We start from the raw sequence: 23,605 nt of genomic DNA on the forward strand, positions 1-23,605 counted from the left end.
ATATATAAGTGGAAAATAGAAGAAGAAAAAGAAAAATCGGGCAATTCTCGGAGAAAAAAAAATTGGAAATGATGGGAAATGCCCGCGCTGGTAGATCAACAAGGATGAAATAGAAAAACAAAACGAAAAAAAATATTCGAAAGAGACGATCAATGACCACTGAGCAATTCATGGACTGTCTAGAATCCATTTGGTCACTCAAACTGAAAGTATTACTGCGCGAAATTTATTCTAGTTAGTAGGGGAAAATAGTGAAAACGTTTTAGAATTTTTAGGAATATCATCTGAAAAAACCGAAATTAATTTAGGATTATTTTTATTGGAAATTTAAAAATTTTAAAATCTACTTGTACATTTTCAGAATTAGATTTTATAAAACCCGAATTTTTTCGGATTTTTGTAATTTTGGTAAATTTTTGAACTCAAAATTTCTGTAGGTTTTGACGTTCCCAGTCATTTTATAAAGCTCAAGAATGAGTTGATTTTGAAATATTGAAAATTTTCAAAAATAATGAGAAGATTACTTTTGTAGTTTGTGGCGTAACTCAAAATTCCTAATTTTCCAACAAAACATGTATATTGCCGGAAAATTTAATACCAATTTTAAAAGCTCAATTTTCGACGAAAAATGAGAAGTAAAATAAATATTCAAACAAGGTAAGGAAAAAGTAGAGCAAACTAATTTTTTACTGAGAAACTTGTTTTGAAAAAAGAAGAAATAGATTTACAAATAAATAAATTAGTGCAACTGCTCAAGAATATGATAAAATAATATAAAAAAGCTGACAAAACTTGATAGAAAATTACAATAATCACAGTGAAAAAGCGTGGAATTTTCAAGGGTTTTTTTGCGGGGAAAGGTCATTTTTAGACTAGAAAAGTATGGTATAGGTGAATAAAATGAACGGGGAAAAAATGATATAATCATATGAAAAATCTCAATTTTAAAGGGGGAAAGTGTGTATTTAATTTTTAAAAAAATCAATTATTCTACATCGCCGCCGGGTCATTCTGATATTTGCTATAGGCATCGTTAAGCTCCGTGAACGCCATTTTGGCCAATGAGAGATGAGGAGATCCTGTCAATTTGTCTGGATGTACCACAAGACATGCCTTGCGGTAATGTTTCTTGATCTGGAAAAATATGAATGTTGAATATACCTTTTTTTCCTCAATTTTTAGAGAAAATTAATAATGTTCAAAAATTTTGTTTTTATGAATGAAAAAAAAATTAAAAATTAGATTGAAAAAAAAAATAAAGGAAGAAAAAGTTTGAATTAAAAATTAACAAATTTCCGAAATTGCAAAATTTTTTTTTCTCAATAAATCTGCAATTTTTTTCATTTTAAATTTTCTCAAATTAAAAATTTTCAGAAATTGCCAAAACTTTTATATTTCACGATAAAATTGATTTTTTTTCATGATTTTTAATGAAACACTTTAAAAATAAAAATAAAAGTTCAAAAATTGGCGAAAATTTTTACTCTGAAATTGAAGTATATTTTTAACTTTAAAAGAAAAAGCTTAAATTTTTTTCAGAATTTTCAAATTTTAATTATTTTTCTCCGAAACACGTTTGTGCTCATGTTGAAAAAATTTAAATGAACCAAATGTTCCATTTTTCTATAAAAAAAGTTAACAATACCATAGTTTTTCAAAAAAACTTCGGATACCTATGTTCTAAAAAATAAATTTCTACATTTAAAAAAATGGCGCTTTTTGATAACGTGCGCTAATTGAGTTTTTATTTTTTTTCAAAATTTTGAAACTTTCATTATCGTTTTTTTTTGCTGAAAATTTGTTCGAACAATCTTTGAAAATTTCCAAACTAGAAAACATTTTTTAAATTTTCTGTTAAAAAACTAATATTTTTAATAAATAAAAAAAAAAGGCCAATATCACAAATTTTACCTGATCAGGTGTCAAAAGATCACCCATCGATGGCTGATTCCATCGATCAGCTCCCTCCCAAAGGACATTATGAAGTGAGCCGAGAAGAGCACGAATATTACGCTCTTTGCCTTGAGTCCAGTCTCGAATCTGCAAACTTTTAGGTAGAAATTCAAGTTTTGCAGAACTAATTCTTGAAAAATCTGTGATTTTTGTTAATAAAGGGCAGGGATGGGCAGCTCCGGCAAATCGGCAAACCGGCAATTTTTTGTCGACAGAAACATTTTTGAATACGAATTTGTCGATAATTTTTTAAAATTAAAAAAACAAAAAATTAGCGAAAAATTCCTTTTGTTGCAAAATTGGAAAATTATTAAATTTCAAAAAAAAAAAACGTTTTTTCACAGATCAAAAAAAATCAGCGCTCACAAAATTTTTCGATTTTTTACCTGAATCTCTTCCGGTGTCAGATTTTTCGATTGTTCAACTTTCAGCATATTCCCAATACTCTGCTTTTGATTTTCCCTTTGTGTTGGTTTGAAGCCCTGAAATTTAAGGAAAAGGTAATTTATGACTATTATTCAATCAACTTGTTATTTGACATACTAGACTAACAAATAAAGTTTCAACTTTTTTTGGAAATTTTTTCAGATTTTCTGATGAATAAGTTATTCCGGTCATAAATTCTTATACTTTCAGAAACAGTAGGTCTATGTCTGGATAAACAAGTTCAGGTAGTTCATTGTCCGAAATCACACGAACTTCAGAACAAGAGCACAATCATTCAAGTGGAGCTAATTTTTAGTTGAAAAACAAGCTCAGTTATACACTTTCCCATAGAAAAGGTTTTTTGCAACCTTTGCAATTTGAGCTACAAGTCTTCTCAACGTGAGAACCTAAATTTCCCGTCTTATCATCATGCTTTATCGGTTGATCGCCTTTTCCCAGATAGCTTTCACATTGATTAATCTTTTCTGTGTTATTTTTGATACCACATTACTATGGTGTGTGATAAAACAGCGATGCTCATTATCCCGAAGCTCTGGTCCATTCGTTTATATTGTATTCTTTACTGGATTTGGGATTATCGAGAAAGTTAATAACTTTATAATGGTTGATGCGTGGCCAATTTCTGAATGGTGGAGTCCCAATGGAGGCTATGAGAGTGAGATACAGTTTTCAAATCTGATTGGTATGGGAAACTCCATTTCATTTCAGAATATCGTCAGTTAATCGGATCTAATGTAACTTTGGTATTTCTAATTTGCTACTTGACACCGTTATTTCTCGATTGGATAATAACACTTCACCGTATCTCAATATTCTTATCTCCATTACGATCCAAGATTTGGTTCAACGACAAGAATGTTTCAATTTATTGCGTTATAGTTTCAGTTAGTTTCACTTTTTCTTTTCTAAAATTTCCTAAATAAAGGTTATTTTTCTTCTAGATTCTGGTAATTATTTGGCTTCTCGTCCAACAATTATCCTCATGCACATTGAATTTCAATGCGCTTACAAGTTTTCTGGAATCAGCGTGTGCTCCAGACAGACATCCAATAACTTGGTTTCAGAATAAGTTCCTTATATATGTTCCAATTTTTTCAATGGTTGTTAATGCGAGCATGCTCTTTTTCCAACGAATTTCTCGGAAAGTATCAACGAGTGCAGCGTTAGCAAAATCGATTTCCGAGAGCCAAATAAAGAGAGAAAATGCGTTGATACGACAGGCAATGTTCATTGGGGCATATTTGAGTATATATGAGATTCTGTATCTTCAAATAAGACTCTATCCAGTAAAAATTGATGATTTAAAGGGGAAACTAGAGCGAAAATGTTTCAGGAATCGTTCAACTCAGCGCCCTTTGAATTCCAAACCATCACGTACAGTTTGCGACTTTTAGCAGTTGGCTCTTTGAATTTCTGCGTTTATTTTGTGCTCACTAAGTCTACAAGAGCAATGGTTTTGAAATTTCTTGGATATAAAACTCAAACACGAGCCCCAACGGTTAGCCAAACCGCAAAATGTCATCCATAATCATTTTTCTTGTAAAATAAAACTTTCTGATCTCACAGAGTTTGCAACAGCACAAGTTAAACTTTATATTCACGGCATCGCGTGTAGCGTATGCAATGAGAATGGATATTTGCAGAATCTGAATGGGTTCAGCAAGTTTTCAAATTTGAAAAATTTCAGTTCCAAATTTTAGTTCCAACTCCATGGTGTCAAACCTGCTTATATTTGCTCAGGTTATTTTCACAATTTTTACAGTAATTTGTGTTTTATTCGATGCAACTCTTTTAATAAGCGTCGTTCATCAAAGATGCCTGATCGGCTCGAAAAGCCCATTTGTGTACATTTTCTTCATGTCACTTGTGGGTATTTTGGGGAAACTTTGTGAACTGGCCATGGTCGATTCTTGGCCGATTGCTGAACTTGTAGATCCAGAAAATGGCTATGAAACCTATCGTCGATTTATCGGTAAAGAAGTCACATTTCTATTCACATTTTCCTACGTACTTCCCCTTTTCTTGAACTGGGTGATGACTTACCATCGAATCTCCATTTTTGTATCGCCGATCAAGGCAGCTGGGTGGTCTCCGAGTTGCGCCTTTTTGGATATTGTTCGACGATTGGGGTGAGGAAATCCGCATATTCACATGAAACTATCTCGATTCTAGGTATTATTGATGGCCTGGTTATCGATACCATACTTTTCCGACTGCTCCACAAACTTCAGTGCTTTAACGAGCAGAGTGGTTTCAGGTTGTGCTCCCGACAAACATCCGGTAACTACAGTAACCCTTTTGTTAGATTGTAAATTTGAACTTGAAGCTTACATTGTTTCAAAACAAATACTTGATTTATGTGCCGTTAGTTTCTATGCTGGTGAATTCATCTATAATCATATATCTCAAGTTGTCAAGGAAAATGTCAGGAAAAACTGTTTTTTCTCGGAGCCACGTGAAACGAGAAAATATAATGATTCGTCAAGCACTGATCATTGGAATCTATCTGAGCGTCTACGAGATACTGTATCTTCACTTGAGACTTTACCCCGTAAGATTTGCAGGTACATTTCCGCTTATAGGAAATTCCTTTCAGGAGCATTTCGAATCGCTACCCCTCCAAGTTCAGTCCATTTCATATGACCTCCGTTTGTTCGCAATCGGCTCGTTGAACTTCTTCGTTTACTTTTTGGTGACCAAGTCGATACGAAATCTAGTATTGAGAACTTTGGGATTCAGACAAGCAAATTTAATTGGACCTGTTACAGTATCTCATAGCTAGAAGATTATATGAATCAATTGCATAAATAAGATGTTTTATCCATCAATAATTTAATGAATAGTGAAACCTAGATATTTTGATATGATCAGATAACTTGATTCATCAAATTGCCGAATCTAGTTATCGACGAAATAGAAAACATATAGCTTCGGTGAAATGTTCTAACTTTGGTTTTTTTTCGTCATTTTTTCCCAATTTTTGGATTTTTCGAAAAACCGACCCAGCTTGACTTTTTTCCAAAAGCTCGAAAACCACGGTTCCACTAGCATAACCAATTATTTTCAGTGTTAATATTTCCATGTATCACATAAAAAATCCCGCGTCCGAAGAAGAATTAATATTCAGCTGTGTGTTTATGTGTTTTGTAAAATGTGTTGACGCCATTACTGCGCCGCGGGTGATAATGAAGTTTTCTGAACAGATTCCGTATTCTGATTTTTGGAATATCTAAACATTCTCCAGGTCGATTTTCTCAATAATTTCTCTTCTCCAGGAACAACATTATTTCGATTTCTTTTAAAAATGATCTCCACTATCCCAGTTTTTCACGTAATTTCCCAATTTATATTCATCATCGTGGCTTCCCTGCTTCTGATTTTCGAATTTTTCCTGCTTTTTGCCACAATATCCCATCGAAATGATACAAAATTCCCAGTTGCATATCTGATTGTAATGACAATTTGTGGGATAGTTTGTAAAATTGCATTCATAACAGATTTTACAACATATTTGTTCTTTCCAGAAGATATTTATACTGGTAAAGATCTAATATAGTATTAATTAAATAGCATTATTCGTTCAGAATACCGCCAATTCATCGGTAAAGAGATCACATTAGTGGGAACACTGTCATATTTCGTTCCCATGTGTGTTAGTGTTCTCATGACACTGAACCGTCTATTTATCGTGATAAAGCCAACAGATCAAGCGATTTTCAGTCAGAAACGGATATTTGTATATAGTTTTGGAATTCTGGTAGGACCACTTGGATCCCTGCCTTAAGTAGCATTTCAGATTTTCTGTCTGACGCTTCTGTTAATTCCTTATTTTTCCGATTGTTCTGTTAACTTTTTGGCGAGTAGCCTAGAGTTTCAGACCGATTGTGCTCCTGACAAACATCCGGTAGGTCTGAAAAATCAAGCGATTTTAGTCCAAATTCCAGCTCATTTCAGGTCACGAGATTCACCAACGCCAATGCTATATGTATTCCAACAACGCTTCTCCTCGTGAATTTAGTAATTATTATTCATTTGAAAGCAGTACGTCATTCTACATACACAAAGTTATTTCAAAAGACATCTGCAGTTGGTTCAAAACGAACTAGCCAATTGGCTCGGTGCCAGAAACGTCGTGAGCATGCTCTAATGCGTCAGACATTGGCTATTACCGTATACCTGTCCTTCTACGAAGTCGGTAGCTTTTTGATGAGAACGTTCCCGGTGATAATTTAAAAATTTTGAAAGTATACTGGAATACTTTTTTCAGATATTCTATCAAAACCTCCCCGAATCAATTCGCTCTGCATATTTCTATTTTCGTCTCGAGACTATATGCGCCATTACATTCTTCGTATACTTCATGGAGAGTCCGTCAATTAGGAAAACGCTTCTGGGACGATCGGACCCGAAGAAGAACAGTGGAGAACAACATGGAAATCCAAAGATTTCGACTATCACGTTAAGAATTTGAATGTTTTTTTTGTATAAAGGACTACAGAATATTATTTCTACTCAAAATTAGGTTAACTCCATTTTTCCCAAACCAAATTTCAAAACTAACCCCCTGATTCAACAAATCACTGAATGCATCCATTGAAACCTTCGCAGATCCCGTCGCCGCGTCACCAAATGCTGGTTTGTACGTATTCTGTGCTGAAACTCAAAATTGAATATACATATAAAATTTAAATCTAGCTTCTTACGTCTTGTTTGTTGCGTCTTTTGCGATACATTCTGCGTATTTTGAGGTGCCGCTTGTCTCTGTTCCGGATAATTTGACAAGAAAGCTTCAAAATCGGCCTGTGAATTCACTTGGGATACTGGCTTGGAATCTGAAACTTTTTTAAATTGAAAATAATATGAAATATATGAAAAACATACTCGATGCAGATGGGTTTCTCGTATTTGGCGGAGTAGATGTCGTTTGAGGCTTCATTGGTGAAAATCCGCCCAGTAAATCCGTATTTGACCAGGATGATGTTGCAGGACTCGCAGTGCTGAAATTATTTTTAGATTTGAAAAAAGGTCGGATCAGGGTTGGGCGGTAAACGATTTTTTTCAGACAAATCGGCAAATCGCCGGAATTGAAAATTTCGGCGAATCGGCAAACCTGCAAATTGCCGGAATTGAAAATTTCCGAGAAATCGGCAAACCGGGAAATTGCCCATTTGCCGAATTTGCCGAAAATTTCGGCAAACTTTGGTTTTGCACATTTTTTTTGGAAATTTTAGAATTTCAATCAGCAAAATAGTACGAATCTTATGAATGTTCCTAAATACAACTATTTTGAAAAGTAAGCAAATTCTACGAAGATGTCTAAAGAAAACAGGGAAAAATTTCAAAAAGGCATAGTTTGAAGTGTTTCCGTCTTATTTTAAAAAAATCGGCAAATTGCTAATTTGCCGATTTGCCGAATTTATAGACAAAAACATTTGCCGATCGGCAAAAAATTGAAAACTGGGATTTTTTTTAGAAAACTCCAAAAATTCCAGGAAAAATTAAGAAAAGGCAACCGAAAAATGAAAAAAAAAACTACTTGAAAAATTTCGAAACGTATAAAAAATTATCAAAAGTTGATGATTTTTTATTTACTATTAGAATTTCCAAAGTGTCGGTTTTGAGAACAAAAAAAAATCGAAAAACGTTCGTTTTCAAATAGTTTTTTCCTCTTTTCCAAAAAAAAAATTGACACCTCAAATTGCTCGCAGAGCTAGTTGGCTTGATTGGTGCTCCGAGATCAAAGTCCACTAAATTGGCGCCACTGGAACTATTATTGAAATGAGTGCTCGGAGCAGGTGCAGGAGCAGATGTTTCCGTGCCAAGGCCCAAAAGATCATCGATGGCTGTAGCTGGAGACGGATTTCTTCGGTTTTGAGAGCTCGTCATCGAATCGTAATCGGAGCTCGCCGGTGTTGGAGCCGACAAAATCGGTGTTTCGTTGGCTGGTGAGAGTTTTTCAGTTCCTCCAATAGTGAATCCGTCGAGAAGATCAGCAGTGTGATGGGTTACGTCATCGTGGTGATCCTGGATATGAGGGGAAAATTAGTTTTTTGGGTTAAATGACAGAAAATAGACCCTAATGACCGAATAAAACTGCAAAAATTTTTTTAATTCGAAATTTTTAAAGATTTTTTTTTCAATTTTTCAAATCTCAAAGAAAAATCCGAGTTAAATTTGAATTCCAGCGCAAATGAGTGACGTCATTTTCGATATTTTCGCGTTTTCTGGCTTATGTCGCCAGTTTTCCTGATTTTTCTTCTATATTTGATATAAAACACCTTTTGTCAATTTTTCAGACACTTTTCCGAGAACGGAAATTTCAAAATAGGTATTAAGAAATTTTCGTAAAAGTGTTCGAAAATTTGACAAACAAAGTTTATAATCAAATACAGAAAATAAAAATTAAAGGTAGAGTAGCGCCAGTGGGGAAATTGTTAAAAACCACTACTTTGGCCCCAAAATGACCAAATATCATGATACAACTTTTCAAAAAGTTTTTGAAATTTTTTTTTAACTGTCAAAAAGTGGCAATTACTCAGTTTTTGCCACTCATAATTTTGGAAGTCGACCAAAAAAAAATGTTTTTCGACTATTTTTATGTTTCTATTTTGTTTAAATTCTTTTTATTTAAACATTGTAGGGGTCGAAACATGCGAAACATGCGAAATTTCTTTAAATTTCCTCAAAAGCTCGTATTTTTCAGAATTTTGGCAATTTGCCAAAACTTTGACCGGAAATTATGAAAAATCTAAAAATTTTTGGAGTGTTTTATTATGATATTCAGTCGTTTTGGATCATTTTGAGTGCATTTAGACAAAATACCCAATGGCGCTACTCCACCTTTAAGAATTAAAAAAAAATTTCACTGTCTGTACTCCACCTTCAAAAACTTTTCGTAAAATTGCAAAAAAATATTTTTCAATTCCAAAAAATTCAAATTTTTCACTAAAAAGTCTAGGTATATTTTTTTTGGATTTAAAAAATTGAGTTTTCGCATAACAATTTTCTTGCAAAAAAACCAAAATAGATTTTCAGTTATATCCTTACAAGAAGTGTCGAATCCCTTTGCTCCCTGAAATGATGAGGTTCTTGTCTGTCTTCAAACTGCAAAGAATCAAAGAAATTGCCTTGCGATGAGGATGTCTCGGCTGCTTTTGTGCCTGATTTTGACCGAGCACTTCGAAGAATCGGCGACTCGTCTTCTGAATCTACATCGCCATATGATCGTTGATAGCCATCTAGAAATTAGATGTTTTTTTTTATTTGAAATTGTTTTAATTTTACCCAATTCTCTGTCATTTCTGACACACAATAATTTATATCTATCGAACTGGAATGTGTTGAGCGTTGGCATTCGTCGCGTGGCAAAGTTGACAATCATTCTGTAGTTTAGATTTTTTTTTGAGAAGTTTCATAATGAAATTTGTTCATTTGAGCAGATTTTAGGTATATACGTTCAAAATCGTCTGAACCGTTAGTCCCCTTTTTAATAATATTCAAAACCTAAAAACTCCGGGCAAAATGAAAGAATCAATTTTTTTCGAGATTTCTCAAAATATACGAAAAGTATCGATTAACGCCATTCGTGTACTAGTCGAGGAGAAGTGTGCATTAATATTTTTTCTCACAGTTGTTTAAACGGTTTTTGACTCAAAAAAAAGTGAAAAGAATATCCAAAATGATTCAAATCCTTTGCAAAAAAAATGACGATTCTCCTCGAGGAGTACACGAGCAGCGTAAGTCGACATCAGTCTTTTATTTTAAAAAATGGTTTAAATCAGCCAAAACTGAAAGGTTCAATCGAGCTCTCCAGAGTCGAAAAATAGAAAGAAAATAATGAAAAAAGATAGAAAATGGGTTGGTCCGGAAGTCCCAAGACTATCGAATTTCCGTCCAATTTTCTATTTTTTTTTTTCTCTTTTCCTTTTCCTTGCCTAGCAAAACGAAGAAAATGGAGAGAACTTCTTTGGTCCTTTTAACCTAATTTAAAAGGAAATGGAACTCTTTTTTCCCTCGAAAACTGAATTTAAACTTTAAGAACCTCAAATCCTGAACTGGCATAGCTGAGGCGATCATTTTGGATACATCCATTTCAGAAGACGTAAAAATGATCGATGAGTCTTCCGAATGCAACAGTTGTGTGTTGAATTTGGAAGCGAGGATCGGGTGCTTCTGGAAACATTTGAAATTGGAAACTTTTGTGACGAAACGTGCGGAAAAAACTTTTTGAAAGGAAGGGGTATACTAGAAACTACAAAGTACACATTAAATAGTATAATTGGGTATTCACGTGATGACGAAAAATGCAAAAATATATTTCTATACAATTGTTCCCTTATTCATGTGTGTAAAAAAATGTTTAAAAAAAAAACACATGCATTTTTCGCCATTTTTCTGCATTCTCAGCATGTGAAGTGGGCAGTCGACCGATGTAGAAAAATGTCGAAAAATGCATGCGTTTTTTAAAACATTTTTCTGCACACATGAATAGGGAGATAACTGTATAAAAATACATTTTTGCATTTTTCGTCATCACATGAATAACCCCATATTAATTTATTTAATAAGAATTACATTCAACTTTATGTTTGAAGGAAAGGCGAATGACGCTCTGTCCAAATTGCTAATTACAAACTTCTAATTTGTCGATCACTATTCTCAAATGCGCATTTTCCGTTTAGTTTTAAAAAACTCAGCTCCAGCTCAAAAAAGAAATGCAGTGTCCGAAAATAACGAAAACTAGTGAAAAATGACCACTTATACATGTTGAATGTCCAGCTAACGGACGAGATGACTAATGAATCTAAGAGAGGGTCCAGGATGTTCTACTTAGATAGTCAATAACTTTTTTATTTTCAGGAAAAAAAGATAATGGGATAAGCAAAGTATGTTTATTGAATGGGATTAATTATCTTTAGTTGACGTGGAAGATTAAGAATTATAATATAATAAATGACGAAAATCTGCCAAAAATTGCAATTATCGTATTTCAGCTATTAATCTTACATAGTGCACTAACTTGTTGCCACAGCTAATTTGGACATTTAGGTAGGTGAATTCATGCACGTTTTTAGAGATAACGAATTTGCAAGCGTTCAAAAGAAAAGGACATGTCGGGAAAATTTGTTTGTTGTTTTTTTAAATTTCATTTATCAAGTGTTTTGCCAAATATTGATAGTTTCCAAATTCGGCGCAGTGAAACCAGGGGTGGGCGGCAATTGCCATTCGGCAATTTTTATCTTGTCGACAATCGGCAAATCGGCAAAATTCAATTCCGACAATTTGCCGGTTTGCCGGAATGTTTAGAGGGATTTTATAAGACGGAAACACTTAAAGCTGTGCCTTTTTGAATTTTTTTTTCGTTATTTTAAAGGTATTTTTATAGAATTTGCCTCATTTTCCAAAATTGATGTAGGAGCATTTATAGGATTCGTACAACTTTCAAAACAAAAAAGGAAAATCACAATTTGCCAACAATTTTCGTCAATTCCGATTTTCCGGCAAATTGGCCATTTGCAGATTTGCAGGAAATTTTTCATTCCGTCAATTGGTCGATTTGCCGGAAAAATCGTTTGCTACCCACCATGATTGGTGCCGTATGTAAAAATTACGGTAAGGGAATTACCAAAATCTCTTTTAAAAAAATGTCAAAAACAGAAGAAAAGCCTTCGAGTAGAGGATATGACACCAAATAGAGCTATTGAAAGAAGAAATGTGCCGGAAAATCCACATAAACCTGTGAACCCTCTAAGCTATCCATAATGGGGTTCTGGGTACAACAATAAGCCGTCGTGGTCTCTTTCTCAGTCGAATGCTTTCTCATTTAGTTATTGTTCAGTCATATTCTTTCATCCAAATGAGGCGGCGGGAAAACGGACAGACGAAGAATCTCATTTCGAATAGGTAAACAGACATAGTACACGGCACGGGGAGAGTAGTAGGTCAGTCGGATGTGAAAGGTTTCCCGTTACTAGGGAAGATGGCCGGTTGGCTACTACTGCAGGTGTTGTATTGGACCGGTTTTCGGATTAATCATTATTAATTGAGGTAAATGTGCTGGTTTTTCACTGAAAAACAGGTGGGTAGTATTGGTATTGAACCGGAAAAACTAAAAACCACACATGCTTTTGGTTGAATTCAAGAAAACTTTAGGTCTTGAAGAAAGCAAAACAGCAAGCTCAAACAAAAAGAGCAATGACGAAAACACGTAGAGACAGCGGCGGGCTTTCTGGAAAAAGTAAGACCCTGGGTATTCAAGTGGACCCCGTTCACTTTGCCATTGAAGGAAAATATCAATTTTTGCACTAATTTGAATGCAAAATGTATTGTTTAAAACATGTGTGGACGGCAATTGCCATTCGGCAATTTTTTGTTGACAAATTTGGCAATTTGTCGGTTTGCCGGAAATTTTCAATTCCGGCAAATTGCCGATTTGCCAAAAGTTTTCAATTCCGGAACTTCGCCGATTTGACAGAAGTTTCAATTCCGGCAATTTGCCGATTTACCGGACAATATCGTTTGCCGCCCACCCCTGGTTTAAACCATTTCTCTAAAACATTCCTAGTGAAAGAATTCATGAACAATAACTTTGGTTTCTAGAAAGATTACGTTTAACATAACGCCATAGACGTTTCTAGAACTTTTAGCAAAATTCTGCAGAAATTTGTCACATTTTGCAATTTCCATGTCCCCAGGGGGCCAACCTACCACATCGGACTTCTTTCCCAAGAAAATAACCACATCGTCAACTGTTTCAGTGGATTCCATATTGAAAACGAGTTGTCCTTGTCGATTTCGGCAGGAGTTTGCTGAGAATTCCACAACTTTCAGTTGATTTATACCTTGCTGAATTGCAACGTAGAGATCTCCGTCGATTAGGAGAGTTCCGGGTTCCAGGATTATTTGATTTAATATTGCGCCGGATTGTAGTTGCTGAAAATTATGATTTTTATACTAAATTTTTTTCGAGTTTCGCTGAAATTTGAAAAATGTGTATATGATACTTTTTTTTCTTTAAAAGTTTGTATTCTTTAATTAAAGGGGAGTAGAGTTTTTGGGTATTTTGCTTTTTTCAAAATTTTTTTATGGCTGGTCAACATTTCGAAAAAAAAATGCAAATTTTGCTAAAATCTGAAATCAAAATTAGACTCTTTTTTTCTTTTGTTATAATTTTTTGAAAATTTTTGCTTTTTTCTCCAACATAGACTGACTACGCTAAATATTTGATAATTTCCATCTAATTTTTGGCCATTTTAATCTCAGTTTTTACTTAAAATGTGCGAATTAGCTATTGTTATTCCGAATTTTTCAAAATTCCTACTTAAAGGCGAACGGATGAGTTCGGATGAGTCTCGCCGCGAAAAGCACAATTTTAACAGCTTTTCTTGTTTTTTTTTTGAGTGTTATAAATGTCTTTTTTCGATTTGGTTCAAAATCAAGAATTTTAGTCGAATACAAAAAAATTCCGATATTTTCTGTGAAACATACAATTTTTTGGTAATTTTAAATTTTTTGGTAAAATCCGTTTTTTGATAAAATCCGTTTTTTGATAATTTTTATTGAAAAAGCTATTTATTTCGGTTTTTTTCCTCAGTTTTTGCTTAAAATGTGTGCTTTTCTCTGAATTGAAAATCTCCCATTCTTTTTTTGATTTCCTTTTTTAAAAATAACAATTACCTGCCGCCGTGCGTGATATTTACAGACGTGTTTAGTTTGTTCCAAAAATAAATGATATGTAACTGGAAGGCGATCAAATCGATTCGGAAGTGAATCCGACATAAACTCGGAGACTCTTGAGATGGTACGAGAAGCGATAAGGCAGAAGGCAGCGGTTATTTGAACGTTTTCTGAAAAAAATTGAGCTTTAAATATAGAATTCTAATTTAAAAAATCAAAAATAGTACCATCATTTCCAAAAATCACAATTGCCGCGTCATTAGTTAGCAAGCAATACTCGTTGAGAATCTGAAATTTATTGAAAATTATTTTAAATATATATTTTTAATAGAGAAATTACCGGTACTAATGCCTGAATTGTTGGATATTTCGGAAGTCCACCTTTTGCCGCACTTCCCAACGGAACATGAACTGATTTTGCATAGCCATCCAGCTTCAGTGGTCTGAATTTATTAGAAATTATTTTTTGTGAACATTTTCGAGTTTTCTAAACTTACTCAGCATGAACATTAACCACTACATACGGTTGACAATCAATCATTTCTCGAACGACGGCCGTTTCTGCTTTGAGCAGTCCTTCTTTCGATTTGTGCAACGTGTCGGCGAGCACAATCCGATTAGTGAGCCACGTGAGGCGGATATCGTCATCGCGGTGCTCGGGCTGAATTTAAAACAATTATTGCTTTAAAAAAATGTAAACTTTGCTAAAAATTGACCAAATTTCAGCCGAAAACCTCACCGGCGTCGTGGCTCCTTGACTTTTGTGCTCTTTCACCAGAGACTTCCCGAAATTCTTCAAATTTTTCGCCAAACTCGATCCTTGACCCTTCAGCGACTCCATTAGACCGAACGCAGACGTCGTAGCTTGCTGAAAGATAAAAATATCGAATTTTATAGTTTTATAAGCAAAATTTCGCAACCTGGGTCCATTTCTTCTGTGCTGGAGGTTCTTCGTCAAATACCATCGGATTTATACTGGAAATTACTAAAAAATACCATTATAATAGCTGTAAAAACTACTGAAAATCAATGAAAAATAGCTAAAATTATCTGAAAACGTGTTGTGAAAATAAACGGGTGCAAGTGCGCTTCACGGACACTTGCTTATAGAGCGTGCGAAAAGAGAGACGGCAGAGAAACGAAAAGCCCTTTCGCCAGTTTTGTGAGGAAATTAATTATTTTGCTGAAATTTCAAAAATAAACTAGGCTGAAAATTTTGGAAATAGAGAAGAAAAGTGCGGAAAATAGAGATAAAATCGGTGAGGTTGCGTAACCATCCGCCAATAAAAGCGAAAAGCATCGGAAGCATGCATTCCATGGAAAACCGGTTTTTTCGGCCGAAAATGTGATTCACACAAACTTTATAAGGAGAAAATAATGTATAAAAACTTCTGAAAGTGATATTAATTCAAAAATTTACATTCTATCAGTGAAAAATTGTGGGAAAGTTGCCACCGGAAAGCGTCTCATTTCTGCGGAATTTTTCACATTTCACAATATTTTTTTTCCTCGATTTGTTAAAATTTAATGAGCATTATTTTTGTGTCTAAGTTTGTCAAAAAAGCCAATTTTTCATTCGAAATACAATGAGAAAGCGATGAAAATTCACAAATTCCGCAACAAGAAAAATTCGAAGTTACAGTACTCTTTAAAGGCGCACATCTTTTCGCATTTAACTAAAACTTGTCATGTCGAGACCAGGTTGTGCTATTCTGGCGCGAAAATTGTGAATCTTTGCGTCTCGATAATATAAAATTGTTTGGAAGCTCGTGACTGCGTCAAACAGTGAACATTATTATGTAACGTCACACTCTCTGTAATATTTCGTGAAAAATCCGAATAAATTGTTTGATTGAACCTAAAAACATCGGTATTCATACATATTTCTTTCAGAAAGTACGGTTCCCTCAGTTTTGGGCTGAGTTATTTTTTACAGTTTTACAAGTATTTTTACATGCTCCATTCATATTTCCTTGGTCCCTAAAAAACCTTCGATGCTTTTCAGAACTCTTACCACGATGGCAACTACTTTTCTGAGCACTCTGACTCCCACTGGTATGCCTCTAACCTAATCCGTGTCAAAGGGTGAGCAAGAGAGAGTCCATGTGATATGAAGAGAGTGTGCCAGACAGTGCTGTGCAAATAAACTGCACAGTCATAGTCTTAACAATGGTCTGCGCTGTCAATTCTCCACCATTCCATTATTTTTGAAAATGCCAAGTCAGACACAGAAGCATCATTACAATAAAGAAGTGCAGAAATTTCAATGTTTAGTTCGGAATAACAACAACGCTAAAATAAATTACCTATCTGAAATCTGAAAGAAATACCTGAAACATGCTGAAATATGTTCCCGAATCTCTTCACCTGCTCTCAGCCTAAGTTAACATGAAAGAGCCGCAAAAGTTACTCAAGTGGCCATTGGATTCATGACGTAATTTTCTGGTCGGACCAGCCGGGAGATTATGAGTCCTGTGCATAACTTTCGGCGAATGGAAATGAGGTGATGATTATGTAATGAAGATTATGGTTTTGGTTTCCAGGATCCAGAATGAATTAAGAAAGATTATTATCCACGTGCATGTTGTAATTGATCCTTCGAGATTTGAAAATGTATTTTTATGTTCAGACTATGATTGGCTATCAAAACATTTTATATTTCTCTTGCAACTCTATTAGTCTATTATAACAGTGTATATCGATGTTAATTTGAAAAGTGAAAACAACAAAAAGAGAAATACAAAATTTTCTCAATTGATAAATGTGCTAAAGTTGAATACATTGTTTTTTGCCAGACCAACAGGGGATATACAATTATTGTTGTGTGGTAGGAGTGATTATGTAACCATGTAGAAAAAACTCAACTGTCTGAAGTGCATGAAGCTCAATCATAAAGGGTGTTTTAGCCGAATTTGGCGATTTATAACAAAGTCGGGTAAAATCGATTATATACCGCTGGCAGTGAAGTCATTTTTCAGTGAACCTAAATGACAATTAAAAGTTCTAAAACCGCAGAGATTTACAGATTTACTATATTTTTAAAAATCTCTCAACCCCTGTTTCACTCCAGACAGCCCATCTTCCGGCACATTCAAAAATTGAATGTCAACCCCCACGTCTCCAACACAAAACCAGATACATTCCAATTTTATGACACTATAAACGCCCCAATACATGATGCTTGCGCGGAAAAGAAGACGATGGGGGTACTGTAGACACAAAAGGGGCCATCTTCTCGAAGCCGCGGTGCTGTCCCAAACACCTTCTTTTGTTGTGAGAAGAAGACTGCTTTTTGCGGGAAGAATTTTATCACCTTTTTATTTTCGTGAAGCTATTATTATGATTGTGCAGCATTATCCAATGTATTTGTCATGAAATTCTGAATTTCTCCCTTTGATGTGAATGCTTATTTGTTGAGTGATGAGTAATCGATTCGTATAGATTTTATTGGTGTCTAAAGGCTACGGTAAAGAAAAATAAAATAACTCTAAAGTTAACGTTGCTCCAATTTAACCGAAAACTTCTCTTAATGAAATTTGAGCCGTTTTTGAGTACTTGTGTCGGCACCGACTTCTTCTTCTCCTTGTTCAAGTGTCATCTTATTATTACCATGAAGTCTCTGCCTACCGTACCTTTGACATGAAAGTGGTAACCCGATATTGCACAGAATAGATGAATGGGAAATTGACAGGTTGGGAGGTTTGGGGTGATGACGGCAGGTGGAATAACATAATGATTATGATTAATTACATGCAGCAATAATGCACGGAGCATCCGAAATTTTTTGAGTTAGTTGATTTAAAAAAGTACCTGAAACATTGAGCTTTCAAAGGATCTGATATTTTTCTGATCAGACGTTGTCTTCATTATATGTTTCAGAATCAGTTAGCAGGAGGTTTAAGTAGGTGCAAAATAGAATTATACCTCCAACTGTGCGGCGATGGAAAAGGAGCTCTTGAAAAGTTGCGTCAGGAGAGGAGAAAAAAACCGAGAAGAAGGTGATATTAGTACACCCACTTGAGAGTTTTTTCCATATCGAAAAACTACCGTTAAAGACCCCCTGCAGTATATTGTATTTCTAGTAGAAATATTGTATTTCTAGTATACATACTTACAGCTTAAAAGGTGGTGTATTAAAAAATTTTTATTGCTCAATTAGACTCAAAAACTCAAACATTTTCTATTATTTTTGCATTTGCACAGTCATTGTTTTCCTAAATTTGTTTAGTAACGGATAAAGTGATGTAGTCGAATTTTTCATTTCTTTATTAGACTTAAAATAGTTTGAAAACATCGAATTTCAAAATGAAACTTCTTGAAAGCTTCTCAAAAAGTTATGGCGGCTCAAAAATGTCCTCATATTTAACTAGTTTTAGGTCATTATTTGAACCGCCATAACTTTTTTTGAGAAGTTTTCAATAGAGCAATCAAAAAAATTCGACTGCACCACCTTTAATCATGAAACAAAAATTTTCAATGAATGTGTCTAGATCCGCAAAAAACATGGAAGTATCAAAGTTTTGCAAGTAATTTATTGGTTAGAAACAAGAGGGAGCACGTGAAAAAACTGTTTTTTTTCAAATTTGCTGGAACTAAAAAAGCAAAAGTAATTTTATCCATTCAATTCCCTAAAAGTTGCCGCTTATGGATTGAAGTAGCATCAATCCATAAGCGGCAACTTGATATCAAAAATTATACTAAACAATTAATAGTGAAAAATATTTAAAAGAATCCTGAAACTCTATCACGGGAGGTATGGAAAAGTGCGAAAAGTGTGAAAAGTGAGAAAATTCGTGTGTGTTTAAAAGTGATGTAAAAGGATAAATATTTGATGATTGAACTTCCCCCTGTTTGTGTTTGTTACACACACATCCCCTCTTTCCACGGCACTGTTTAAGGTGTTCGGCTGTTTTAGGTTCCACGAGTGCTGGAATTTTGAATCTGAAGGTATACTGAAATTTGGAGCTTGGACTTAACATCAATTCTTCTGGTTAAGGAGTTGTTCTAAAACTTCCCCCAGGGACCCTTTTAGATGTCATACCATACTCTAATGGATTAAAGAACAAGGTGAGTCAGGTGAAGAGAGGGATTGGAGAAGGTATTGGGTAGGTCAGGTTGAAAGCCTTGATCCATTTGGCAAACAAATAAAACGACCATCTCTTACCCTTTCTAGGATTAAGAGTTAGTTGTGGTAATGATGACTAATTGGCCCGAGTATCGCTCAAGTGGATCTGGTTTTCAGAATTTGGAAATCTGAAAATGTTCGTACTCTAGAGTCTCAGAGAGTACTCTGAGACTACCCGGTTACCAGTTCTCGCGTCCCTCTGCTGAAACTCTTGCTGCCCTCTATTCGTCGGTTCCGCCCATCTTGTCAAATGATCATCAGATATTTTTGCCCTTCCTTTCTGGACAGACTTCTTCATTTTTTAACGTATAGTTTAAAATTTAACGTTCATCAGCTGCCAATATCTAAAACGTTTTGATTACAAGCGTTCATTATTAATTTTTGAGTTATATAATACTAATAAGTTTGGAATTAAATACTTTGAAATGGCCCAAATTTTATGACCAAATGAAAATGAAAATTTTGAACACGACTGGTTGGTGAAGCTTAAGAAAAATAGATAAGATTTTAACTAGTGACTGCAATGCGAATTTTGAGCAGTTCTTTTCTCAATTAGCATATCCAAAACAGTTTCTAGGTGAATGAAACCCCTGCTGATGATGTCGATATGTAGGAAAATGCAGCTTTCTCTTGATCCACCTGCTTTCTCTATTTGCATTTCTATCTCATACAGTACGCGCGCCGCTCAGTGGGCGCACCGTATTCTCCCTTTCCTTCCTCCGAGAGAGGACGTGCTCTAGATCCTCTTTTGACATTTTCTTCTGCGTCTCTTTGACCCAAAAGTATTCGATAGAGATATATCTTGAAAACGAGAGAGTGTCAAAGAATCAGACGCTTTCGGGAATAGGGGGTACTGTAAGGGGGCCGAGGCACTAGAGAGAATGACATTGTGCTCCATTGTGCTCCGCAAATCATAGAGAACTTGAGCAACTTTCCAAAGTCATAAGACCCAGTTTTGTGGTTAATGATGATGATTTTACACCAAAGTAATACTGGATTGCTATTTATTTTCTTTTTTGTTTATGAAGTGATTTATTCTATTTTTGTCCGTCTTATGCCATTCACTTTGCCAAAATACTTGATAAAATACTGGGCTGCTGATTAATAATTTTCGATTTGTTTAATTTTTGTTTAATTTTATGAAATCAAAATTTCGTTTTTTTTGGTTACAACCTCTAAAAATATCATTTTTTAAAGGGGGTACTTCGATTTTGCAAATAACTTTTCAAATTTACGAATGGTCCACAGCAACTTTTCACGATTTTTTTACTTTTTGGAAAAATTTCATTGGCTTCAAGTTAGTCCTTTGTAATTTAATAAAATAGTTATATCCAATTAAGAAATGAAATTTGAATAAAATGGTTTGAAAAAGTAGGAGAAATTTTTTACAGTTATTTTCATTTGCTTTGTTTTCAATCATTCCAAATAAAGTTTCCCAGATATATTTTTGTACCACACTTTTGAGTTAATGTTTTTAGAACACACTATGTAATACAAGAATGTTCTATGTGACAGATATATTTTTAACAGTTACCGTAGTCAACATTTGACAGCTCTACCATTCTTCAGTGTTATTTTTTGGTTTGTTATTTTTAGTAATAACAATTTAAAAACATAATACTGTACATTTTCAAATCTGGTAAACTTTCAATCGTAATTTTTTTTTTCAATTTCGAATTTCTGCTTGAAATATCAAATATGTATATCCCTTATCTTTCTTTCCTTTCGATTTGTTCTCCCTTTGTACTAATTCATATTTTTATTCTCGTGGTTTACCTCTTACAAGTAGTACAAGTAGCCTCCCTTGTCTAACTTGTCGGCTTTTTTCTTTGATGGCAAAGGGCTACCTGAATAAGAGATAGATGGTGACCCTCTTCGTTTCTTAATACTTACAAGTTGAGTTAGACGATTGAAAACTTCTTACATGGCAACCTCAAATTTTAAGTCCTGATGACTTGAGAAAAAATAATTTATATGAACCTGATTCAGACAACCTGGGAAAAACATGTTCTCTCTCTCTCTCTCAAAAAACCCTTTTTAATTGCACCATTTTCATTGTCTTTTCCATATGGCTAGTCTCGTAAGACAAGTTCAACTTTCCACTTTTACACCTGAAACAATCTGAAAATGAGCACCTTTTGTGTATTATTACACCTAAGTGCTCAGCAACAGGGGGTACTCAGTGCACATTTGACCCGGTCAGACAAATAGGTTGTCACCAGAAGTGGATCGATTTTTCTGCTAACAGCTAATCTGGCAAATGCTCCTCTGTTTCTGAATTTATCCATTCCTTCGATCAATTCAGGACTGTGAGCTTATTTCTTTAGCTGTTACTGACAAGTTTAGAAGAAATCGATAGTTTAGATGAAAAAACAACCAGTGAAGTGAAACCCGCCTCTAGTTGTCCAAAAAAGTCACATCTGAAAAAATTAATTTCTAAAACTTCATCTTAAAATAAACCAATTTTTTTTTCATTTTAAATTATTTGTTTCGAATCCGAAATGTTTGAATGTCTTGAAAAATTAAATCCCAAATTTTCCAAATCAGATACTTCCTATATCTATTAAGTTTTCATTGAAAAAATCTGAAAATTAACAGTTTCTGAATAGATATTAAAGTGTTGGGTAGAATGGGAAAGACAAATAATGATTGGATGTAAAGATTTCCAAAAACTTTATTAATGCATTTATATAAAAGTTATAGTCATTTCTTATCAGAAAAACTATACCATGGCCCTTGATAAGAAAGATTAGATTTTTAGCCCGCCAATAGGACTATCATAACTGCGTTCATGTTGTTCACATGCATTATATCTGTAAATCGCACATGGGTGCGACTACTTAACCGGACAATAGGTCTCTATAGGTCTCTGAAAGTGAATACAGAGGTGCTGAGAATAAGATCATACAGCTGGCTGTATTAATATCTGGGAAAATCATAATTTTTTGGATTTTTAAATCAAAAAAAAAAAAGATTGGTAATCCCTATTCCCCTTAACAAAGAAACGATAGCAAAGGCCTAAAGAATAGTGTTACAAAAGATTCTACCGACGATGAGCTATGCGGAAAGCGGAACCATTAAACTTTTGTCAAAAGGTGATAATGGACCATCTAACTTATTGGTCACTTTCCTGTCTTTGTAACTATTATGTTGATAACCCTCATTATCAGTGCCCTTGATGGACGGAGCAACGAGAGGGCAATGCTGTGAACGTCTCTTTTGATACAGTAACTATCCATTGGGAGATTAGTCATTCCTGAACCTAATACTAGTTTCGGATGCTTGGGTGTGGTATGCAATGAAAAATCAATGAGACGGAACTTGAACTCTGTTTTTTGTGAATCGTTGAAATGATTCACCTGTTCCAAGTTATTTTTGGGAGTATTAGCGTCTCATTGATTTAACTTTCTTATTGCTTTTTTTTGATTTACAGTAATTATTATACCAGTATTGAACACTTTAATAGTCTCGCACAGACTTGTTACCAGATGTACCGTATCTATTAATTAAAAAAAATAAATCGGAACGATTTGAAATTTTGAAAATTGTGAAAATTTTAATTTTCGTGCCTAAAACAGCATCAAGCAAATTTTTTGTCAAAGCTTGATTCTTTTTCTCAAGGTTTTCAAAAATTCAAAAGTTAGTACTGTGCCTTCAATAAAACTTGTAGTCTCTTAGTCTTACACACCAACGGACCAATGGACATTGTATGAATGACTGAAACAAAAAATATATTATACTTTTTTGTGATATCTTTTTAAATTGCCCTTTGTTAATACTACCTAATTCTTAACTGCTATTAACTGCTACACAACTAGCCTTATCTTGCTCCCATAACGTATCTAAATGTCGCGCGCGCGGCGTCCGTCCTCTTATGTATCTGTACCAGTCACAAAATTGTGTTGATGAAAAAGGCAAGAAGAAGAAGAATGGCAGTTGAGGGTGAGAAATTTATTTTTCCTATTGTCGTGGGGGAGATTGGACGGTTTCATTTTTTCAAATGAGATATTAAAACATGATTAGGAAGAGTTGAGATTAGCTGATTGTGAGCTTAATGATAGTTTTTGGAGTTCAATGTTAAACTTTCCATTTCTACACCACTATACGATTCTGGGTCACTAAACACCCTTGCTCAGACGGCTTTTCAAAGAAACACCATCTCCCCTCTCCACCACCCTACGCCTGTACAAAATGACTCAAAAGGGCACCGCGCCCGCTCTCGGTCTCCGATCACTCAGTCTCTCTCTCTCCCTCCACAACCCAAAAAGGAGGCTTGCAGAAGTAGAGAAGCAGAGAGTGACGATCGCTGTCTCCAGGTGTCCGTGTCAAACTCTCTTATCAATCAGTGCTCTTTTTCTCTCGTGTTACTGCGTCTCTATGTCCATTCCCTTCTACTCATTCCCA

At 34.6% G+C, this 23,605-nt stretch overlaps 3 protein-coding genes, 2 non-coding genes and 1 pseudogene across 9 annotated transcripts; 4 read left to right on the forward strand and 2 right to left on the reverse strand.

The window, feature by feature from the left end:
• Positions 1–669: 669 nt before the first annotated feature.
• Positions 670–15,068, reverse strand: dnj-25 (J domain-containing protein; the record flags this gene model as incomplete). 4 transcript variants are annotated; one of them, NM_001373209.3, is made up of 17 exons in its annotated part: positions 670–1,134; positions 1,912–2,040; positions 2,340–2,435; positions 6,962–7,053; positions 7,104–7,238; positions 7,282–7,397; positions 8,093–8,424; positions 9,448–9,638; positions 9,685–9,782; positions 10,442–10,572; positions 13,108–13,332; positions 14,077–14,246; positions 14,304–14,364; positions 14,417–14,519; positions 14,574–14,737; positions 14,816–14,944; positions 14,997–15,068. In NM_001373209.3, the coding sequence occupies 17 exons, from the start codon at positions 15,039–15,041 to the stop codon at positions 991–993; spliced, it is 2,361 nt and encodes a 786-aa protein (NP_001360578.1). The 4 variants fall into 4 exon arrangements, with proteins under 4 accessions (NP_001360578.1, NP_001256949.1, NP_001256947.1 ...); NM_001270018.3 differs by having other exon boundaries at positions 673–1,134; positions 7,104–7,232; positions 14,997–15,061; NM_001270019.3 differs by lacking the exons at positions 13,108–13,332; positions 14,077–14,246; positions 14,304–14,364; ... (2 more) ...; positions 14,816–14,944; positions 14,997–15,068 and having other exon boundaries at positions 991–1,134; positions 7,104–7,232; positions 10,442–10,491.
• Positions 2,809–3,963, forward strand: srxa-1 (G_PROTEIN_RECEP_F1_2 domain-containing protein; the record flags this gene model as incomplete). The annotated part of the gene is made up of 4 exons (NM_075602.2): positions 2,809–3,055; positions 3,109–3,284; positions 3,342–3,686; positions 3,734–3,963. The coding sequence occupies 4 exons, from the start codon at positions 2,809–2,811 to the stop codon at positions 3,926–3,928; spliced, it is 963 nt and encodes a 320-aa protein (NP_508003.1). The 3' UTR covers positions 3,929–3,963.
• Positions 4,111–5,182, forward strand: srxa-3 (annotated as a pseudogene). The gene is made up of 3 exons: positions 4,111–4,680; positions 4,727–4,951; positions 4,997–5,182. Coding segments are annotated over exons 1-3 (981 nt in total).
• srxa-6 (Serpentine Receptor, class T) lies at positions 5,680–6,902 on the forward strand. Its single transcript, NM_075604.2, has 5 exons — positions 5,680–5,939; positions 5,985–6,157; positions 6,197–6,304; positions 6,355–6,621; positions 6,668–6,902. Exons 1-5 carry the CDS (start codon positions 5,705–5,707, stop codon positions 6,869–6,871), a joined length of 987 nt encoding a protein of 328 aa, NP_508005.1. The 5' UTR covers positions 5,680–5,704; the 3' UTR covers positions 6,872–6,902.
• Positions 15,069–23,383: 8,315 nt separating the features above from the next.
• On the forward strand, positions 23,384–23,508 carry F38A6.6. Its single transcript, NR_070299.1, has one exon. It is a non-coding gene; the product is annotated as an Unclassified non-coding RNA F38A6.6 (non-coding RNA).
• Positions 23,384–23,508, reverse strand: F38A6.7. The gene has a single exon (NR_070300.1). It is a non-coding gene; the product is annotated as an Unclassified non-coding RNA F38A6.7 (non-coding RNA).
• Positions 23,509–23,605: the final 97 nt, after the last annotated feature.

Source organism: Caenorhabditis elegans, chromosome V, assembly GCF_000002985.6.
Source record: "Caenorhabditis elegans chromosome V".
NCBI classification, from domain to species: domain Eukaryota; kingdom Metazoa; phylum Nematoda; class Chromadorea; order Rhabditida; family Rhabditidae; genus Caenorhabditis; species Caenorhabditis elegans.

Coding starts and splice junctions, on each gene's coding strand:
- srxa-6 (NM_075604.2), top strand. CDS start 5,705: ATGATCTCCACTATCCCAGTTTTTCACGTAATTTCCCAATTTATATTC. Junction 6,305..6,354: donor GTGCTCCTGACAAACATCCG/GTAGGTCTGAAA, acceptor AGCTCATTTCAG/GTCACGAGATTCACCAACGC. Junction 6,622..6,667: donor TTTTGATGAGAACGTTCCCG/GTGATAATTTAA, acceptor TACTTTTTTCAG/ATATTCTATCAAAACCTCCC.